Source organism: Chiloscyllium plagiosum, unplaced genomic scaffold, assembly GCF_004010195.1.
Source record: "Chiloscyllium plagiosum isolate BGI_BamShark_2017 unplaced genomic scaffold, ASM401019v2 scaf_2907, whole genome shotgun sequence".
Classification (NCBI taxonomy): domain Eukaryota; kingdom Metazoa; phylum Chordata; class Chondrichthyes; order Orectolobiformes; family Hemiscylliidae; genus Chiloscyllium; species Chiloscyllium plagiosum.
Window position 1 is genome coordinate 10,041 of NW_025211757.1, and position 7,486 is coordinate 17,526.

The window sequence follows — 7,486 nt, forward strand, 5'->3', positions numbered from 1 at the left end:
ATCCAGAATTGCCTTCTCCCTGGTAGGCTCCAGCACTAGCTGTTCTAAGAATCCATCTCTGAGGCACTCCACAAAGTCTCTTTCTTGAGGTCCAATACCATCCTGATTCTCCCAGTCTACCTGCATGTTGAAATCTCCCATAACAACTGTAGTAACATCTTTGTGACAGGCCAATTTCAGCTCCTGATTCAACTTACATCCGACATCCAGACTATGTTTGGGGGGCCTGTAGATAACTCCCAAGAGGGTCTTTTTACCCTTAGAATTTCTCAGCTCTATCCATACTGACTCTACATCCCCTGATTCTAGGTCCCCCCGCGCAAGGGTCTGAATATCATCCCTTACCAACATGACCACCCCACCCCCTCTGCCCGTCAGTCTGTCCTTACGATAGCACGTGTAGCCTTGAATATTCATTTCCCAGGCCCTGTCCACTTGAAGCAACGTCTGTTATCCCCACAGTATCGTATCTGCCAACTTCCAAAAGAGCCTCGAGCTCATCCATCTTATGTCTAATGCTTCGTGCATTCATGTATAGTATTTTCAATTTATTACTGCTCTCACCCTTCCCATCAAACCGTCTCTCTTGTAGAATTTATACTTACCACAAAATATACCCCAGTGATCCAAGAACTTAAATTTGTCTTGTTAATTTGTCTTGTTAAAGCCTGATCACCTTAATTTAATGTTTTTAAAAATGTTGGCAATTGTTTTGTTTCTAACATCCATTGATTTTATTGGAGGGAAACTACATGAACCTAACTTTCTGCCACAGAGAGTGGAACTATTCCTCTTTAATCTGCGGAGGAGCAAACGTGAATAGCAACATGACGGGCAGGGAATCCTAGGCAGTACAACGGTTTGTGGGTGTTTTGTACGTACTTGTGGGACCTGACATAAATGCTAGTCCATCCAACAGTGTTCACCACCCATCCCTAGTTGCCCCTTGGAGGTGGGGGTGGGCTACCTCCTTGAACTGCTGCAATTAACCAACTGTAGGGTTGACTCACAAAGACTTTAGGGAAGGAGTTTCAAGATTTTGTCCCAGTGATACTATTTCCAAGTCAGGGCGGTGAGTGGCTTGGAGGGGAACTTGTCGGCGGTGGTGTTCCCATGTATCTGCTGCCATTGTCCTTCTGGATGGAAGTGGTTCTGAGTTTGGAAGGTCCTGTCTAAGGATCTTTTGAACTTCTGCAGTGCATCGTGTAGATTGACACTCAGTAGCAGCGTGGACTATGGTGGAGGGAGTGGTTGCCTGTGGATGTGGTGCCAATCAAGTGGGCTGCTTTGTACTGGATGGTGTCATGCTGCTTGTGGTATTGGGGCTGCACTATTACCAGGTAATTGGGGAGCATTTCATCACACTCTCTCTCTTAATGTGTCTTGTTGATGGTGGACAGGTTTTGGGGAGTCAGGAGGTGGGTTACTCACCACAGTATTCCTAGCCTCTGACTGGCTCTTGTAGCCTCTGTTTGTGATGAGTCCAGTTGAGTTTCTGTTCAATGCTACCCCCACACCCAGTGTTGATAGTGGGGGATTCAGTGATGGTAATGCTACTGAATGCTAAGGGCAGGGAGTAGATTGTATGTGTATGTGTGTGTGTGTCCCAGATGTTACTGTGTATCCTAATACATCCTGTATGATTCCCTAACAACCAAATGTTTTAAAAACTTAGGGCAGTTAGAGATGGTGGGGATAAAAAGACTTTGAAAGTTCTGCTGCAACTTTCACCATTGGGTCTTAGTGTTTCAAACAGAAGCTGAGCTATTTGTTGCCACAGGGAACGGGACTGTAATACTCTGCTTTTACAGAGCCTCCGTTCAGGTTAGACCTCCGTTTATTTGAGAAACCCGCCACTCGCCAGCACTGCAATTCTAACTGCCATTAATTACTCACGCTCCTTGCTCTCAATGTTCCACAGCTATAGATATCCTGAATCACATTGGACGATCAGATGGAAGGCGCCCCTTATGGAGAACAGGCAAGACTGAACTGAGGTGGGATTTACTGTCTCTTTACTCTGTCAAACCAAAAACTGAATGAGACCCTATCTTCCTGACTAAACTAATCAGTAACAGATTTCCGTACGAAGGTGTGAGGTACTTTGAACAGATTCCCATGTGATTCTGCAGTGTGTCTTGCTGGTTAGATTTGGTAATGAAGCAGTGTAAAAGTAATTGTCCAAGTGCTCTGTGTGAATGTTGATCCTGATGAGGAGTGCCATATGAAGTTTAACTTTAATAAATGCATGGGGTTGCGTTTTTTGGGTAAATGAACAAGGGTGGGACTAACCCAGTTAATCACTGGGCCCTGAGTAGTGGTGTTGAACAGAGACCTCTAGGTTAAGGTATATAGTTCCTTGAAAGTTGCATCACAAGTAGGGTGGTTAAGATGTTTGGTATGCCTGCCAGTACGGTACATTGGTGAAGTCTCTTTGGGAGTGAGGGGTGCGGTTCTGGTCACCCTGTTACAGAAGGATATTATTGCATTGGAGAGGGTTCAGGAGATTGACCGGAATGTTGCTGGAAATGGAGGGTTTGAGGCTCTGGAGCTTGGGTTGAGGGGTGACCTTAGAGGTTTCTAAAATCCTGAAGGACATGGAAAAGGTGAAGAGCCAATTTTTTTTTTTCCCCTTGAGTAGGAGTTTGAAATTAGAGGGCATTTCTTTAAGATGAGAGGAGAAGGACTTGAGTGCTGATGGGCAACTTTTTCACACAGAGGATGGTTGGTATGCGGAGTGAACAACCAGAGGAAGTGGTGGATGCAGGTACCGTTACATTTAAAAGACATTTGGACAGGTATAGGAATAAAAAGGTTTAGAGGGATATGGGCCAAATGCAGGCAAATGGGACTAGCTTAGTTTGGGAAACTTGAACAAGCTGGACTGAAGAGTCTGTTTCTGTGCTGTATGACTGGCAATGACCAGTAGTAAATTTTGAATCCAGGACAGTTTAATTGCTTTGCACAAGTTAATGACTGCAGAGGGGGCAACTGTGATGTGGTGGAAGAGGAGTTGAATGTGCACTTCAACCCCTGGTGGCCAGACTCAGTGTCTTGTTTATCTGGATGTAGGTTTGCTCACTGATCTGGAAAAGCGCAGCAGGTCAGGCAGCATCCAAGGAACAGGAGAATCGACGTTTCGGGCATAAGCCCTTCTTCAGGAGTCAGGCTTATGCCCAAAACGTCGATTCTCCTGCTCCTTGGATGCTGCCTGACCTGCTGCGCTTTTCCAGCAACACATTTTCAGCTCTGATCTCCAGCATCTGCAGTCCTCACTTTCTCCTTGCTCACTGATCTGGAAGGCTGAGCAAACCTACATCCAGAACCTCGACCTGAGCTACAAATCTTCTCAAAACTCTTGTTTAGCTACTTTTAGTCATGATTTTTTTGCAAACTAGGTAGGAGAGAGTGGGGAAACAGACACGTCTTTGGGTCTAGGAATCTGACTTTTTAAAAATATTTCCTGGATTATTTTGCTATATTCCATGAGAGCAGATAACTGTGCACTCCAGCCTCCTGCCAATTCCACCCTTTGTTCCCCTGGAGACACTCTCTCTGTGGAGGGTTGGGAAGGTTCAGAAATTCGGTATTCTGTGAAGGCACTTACTGATGCAGAGTTTGACCTGAATTAGGAGGCTCTAACTGTGGGTTTGCTCTTGGTTAGTTACCCAACGTCAATGTCAAACCCTATGCCTTGTTTGATATTGGCAATGGAACAGATGGCGCTTGTCTGGATGTCTTCTGAATGCTGCAGTATCTGGTTTTTAACTCGATGTCTGCTCTGTGTTACAGGAGAGAAGAGGAAATGTACAAAGTGCTTGCAACAAACTACGAGGCTCAGATCCAGGAGCTGGTGTTGGACAATGCAGAGCTGATGAGGGTTCTGAACCAAATGAAGAGAGAGATTAGTGGGTTTCTCAGTCCTGACGATCTTTGCAAAGCCAATTCTCTTCAGCCACTTGTGGTAAGTACGTGGCTTTGTATTGAAACTAACAGTGGTGTTATAATACAGTTTCACCAACTGGGTTTAATTGGATCCTACTTTGCCTAGCTGGATCTGAGGTATTTCAGAATGAGGTGTAGGACCCCTCTACTTTATATAACTATACATGGTGGGGTCCTTAATCTATAAACTAACCAGGGCATTTGATTTCTGTTTATAGCGAGACTGAAGTGGAGATCCATATTCTTGTGCCTCACTGTCCTTCCATTCTTTGTGCTGAAGAGGGGATGTTTTCGGTCTAGTTAAGGCCACCATCAAAGAGCTTCCTTTGATACTATAAATAAACAATAGATACTCTTGTGCGGAACTGAAACCATTGTATTATTTGTGTAAGCCTTAATATCTTGGATATTAAACTGCTCTCCTGAATCAGACTCAGGTGAACGTAATGGATTATAGGACAATATATCTTAAATTGGGGAGTTTGTTTCCTGACCAACACTCCAACTCATGACACCCAAGCAGGATATAACTAGTTATTGATGGGACCTTGCTGTGGGAACATTAGCTGCCAAACAGTTAAAGTAATGAGGCTACAAAAGTAGTTCACACCCGTTAAGTGCATTTGATGGCATGAGAATTAATTTAAAACCAAAATACTGCTGATTCTAGAAATTTAAAAACAAAATGCAAGAAATACTTGGTATGTCAGGCAGCATCTGTAAAGCGTGAAATATTTTAATGTTTCATGCTTGTGACCTTTTATCTTTAGCGCTGTTCTGAAAGGTCATCAAACAACATAACAACATAATCTTCTCTTGGGTACTGTTAAACTGTATGAATTCATGTTCCTTCTCCTTTTTGCATAACTAAACAATTGTTAACATTGTATTTAGAGTTTTATCATGCAATTATCAGCAACATTGCAAGTGACCTTCAATAGTTTCTAATGTTCTTGGGCTGTAGATACTGCTCTGTCTACTCTTCAGAGCATTGCTCACTCAACTCAACTACATTGGACAAAACCAAATGCTGAGTGTCAGAGATCTGAAACTTAAAATAAAATTGCTTCAGAGATTCAGCAGGTCTGGTGGCATCTCTAGTGAGAGACTAGAGGGCATAGATTTGTAGTGAGAGGGAAGATTTAAAAGGGACCTAAGGGGCAACTTTTTCATGCAGAGGGTGGTGCGGATATGGAACGAGCCGCCAGAGGAGGTGTTGGAGGCTGGTACAATTACAGCGTTTAAAAGGCATCTGCAATGGGTGTGAATAGGAAGGGTTTGGAGGGATATGGGCCAAGTGCTGGCAAATGGGACTAGATTAACTTATCTTATCTGGTCAGCATGGGCGAGTTTAACTGAAGGGTGTGATTCTGTGCTGTATGTCACTGACTCCCTGGCTCTCTGACTGTGTTCAGCATTTTGAGTCAGATCTGACATCTGCAAACATTCAGTTTTAAAGAAGTTCCAGCTGAAGTCATGTTATTTATGGCATTTTTTAAAGAAATAACTTAAGTTCTGAAATCTTGTGTTGACTGCTTTTGAAACTAGGAGGAAGAAACTAGCGTCAGTGAGTCCCAGGAAGCAACGAGAGGGCATCTTACAGACTGTGTTCAAAAGCAGTGGAACACCTTAAAGGATCACATGGCAAAACTTGGAGTCATGGGTAAAGTTCTTGGCTCTGTCTTTTTCTGGCGGCTGTACTGGGGACATTGTGGTCAATCCTGGGTACTGCACCAGACTGGAGAAGTTAAGACCACGGGCTTCTCTAAGAGGAAAAATAGCTAAGACATGAGCGATTCCAAATCATGAGGTCTGGAACCCCGCCCCTACTTGGAGGGGGGAGCAGGTTAAAGCGTAACTTGAGGAAACGTTGTTTCCATGCAGTGAATGGTTAGTGTAGAATGCCGTGTTTGTAGTGGATTCAGTTTCATTTGAAATATCCAAGACTGGAATTAGTCCTCCAATGAGGAGGAGTGTGCACGGTTAGAAGGTGGGAGAATGAGTGATTCACTTTGTGTCTGCACCAGCTCTCGGAATGGAACAATGGGCTGAATGGCCCCTGTAACAATTGTGATACAGGATTTTCAAATTTTAAAATTGTAAGAAAACTGGTTCCAATGTGTATAAATGCTTCTCGTTTTTGGTCATTAGCAAACAGACCCCTCGGCTCACTTTGTGGACTGTAAGAAATAGAAACAGAGGGTTGAGGGTTCACTAAGATTGTGACTGACTGGTGGGCTTGATTCCATTCTCTTGCCCTTACCTGCCATAACCTTTGCCCATCCAAAATCTGTCCAACTTGGCTTTAACTGTTTAAGGGCCCATCCTCCATTCTTCTCTCTGGAGGAGAATTCCAGAGGTTAATGACCTGCAATAAATTTCTCCCGCCTTTTAAATGGGAAACCCTTGCTTTTAAACCTCCTGGTTCTAGATTTCCCACAGGAGGAAATCTTCCCTCAGCACCTACTGTCAAGCCCCCTCAAACCTTCTTTCAGTAAGATTCCCCTCTCATTGGTCTCAATTCATGGCTATAGGTTTGACTTTTTATTTTCTGAAGACGACAATCCCTTCATCCTAGGAATCTGACTTGGCATTTGTCTGAACTGTAGGTCAATGTGAGACCTTTCCGGATGAAGGGCTTTTGCCCGAAACGTCGATTCTCCTGCTCCTTGGATGCTGCATGACCTGATGTACTTTTCCAGCACCACTCTGATCTCCAGCATCTGCATTACCCATTTTCACCAGTGAGACACTGTCATCCTTACTCTACTCTAAAGTGAATTGTTTGTAACTCAGGCCATTTGTTCCATTCGGAGCCGTGCTGTCAGTGTCACCAATTAGCAGAAGAGAGATTGGGTTCAGCCCAGCTCCCTCCTCTTTGAAATGTTCTAGTAAATCTGTACCCTCCATGTCATAGAGTTTAAAGACTTTGTTTCCATCCACTGGCACTGAGCACGAGCTCCTTTTTAAATAGTTCCAGGAAACAATTTCCACAAAATTCAATCTACCTTATTCAGGCAGAGGTGACCATTTCAGTCCATATCCATGACACTGAACAGCAGTTCATTCAGTCCCATTTTCCCTGACACCATCACCTTGGCTCTAAGTTTCTGTTCTTCCAATTCCTGCCCAAGATTGAGACTGAACTTATTTAACAGTTTGTCTTGTGGGCTGGATAATGAAAACTGAACCTGAACATCCAATAGCTGCCTAGTGAGCTGGCTGCCATTTTATATTGCTCGCACTCCCTTCCCACCCTACTGTCAATTGACAAAAAGCAATCCAGAATTGCAGACTGGGCCTACTGCTGTTCTCCTGTCACACTGACCTTGGGTGGTTCTATCTGGTATTATGGTATAGTGACTGTTACTGAGCCAGTAACCTAGAAATGTGGGTTATAGTGTTAAACAGACAGCTGCTCATAAATTTGAACCAAGATTTTTGTTTTCACCAGGGTCTCCCTTCAGGGAGGTAAAACCTGCCATTCCTCACTGGTCTAGGTGACTCCAAACCCACACATCAATATGGCTAACTCCTTAAT

General features: G+C 43.9%; 1 protein-coding gene across 1 annotated transcript in view; it reads left to right on the forward strand.

The window, feature by feature from the left end:
• The window catches only part of LOC122547114 (afadin- and alpha-actinin-binding protein-like), a 14,644-nt gene extending 8,899 nt beyond the window's left edge, over nt 1–5,745 (forward strand). Inside the window, exons 7-9 of the mRNA XM_043685689.1 lie at nt 1,922–1,997; nt 3,793–3,964; nt 5,494–5,745. Of these exons, the coding sequence (XP_043541624.1) occupies nt 1,922–1,997; nt 3,793–3,964; nt 5,494–5,730 (485 nt within the window). The 3' untranslated portion in view covers nt 5,731–5,745. The remainder of the gene's footprint in view (nt 1–1,921; nt 1,998–3,792; nt 3,965–5,493) is intronic.
• Nucleotides 5,746–7,486: the final 1,741 nt, after the last annotated feature.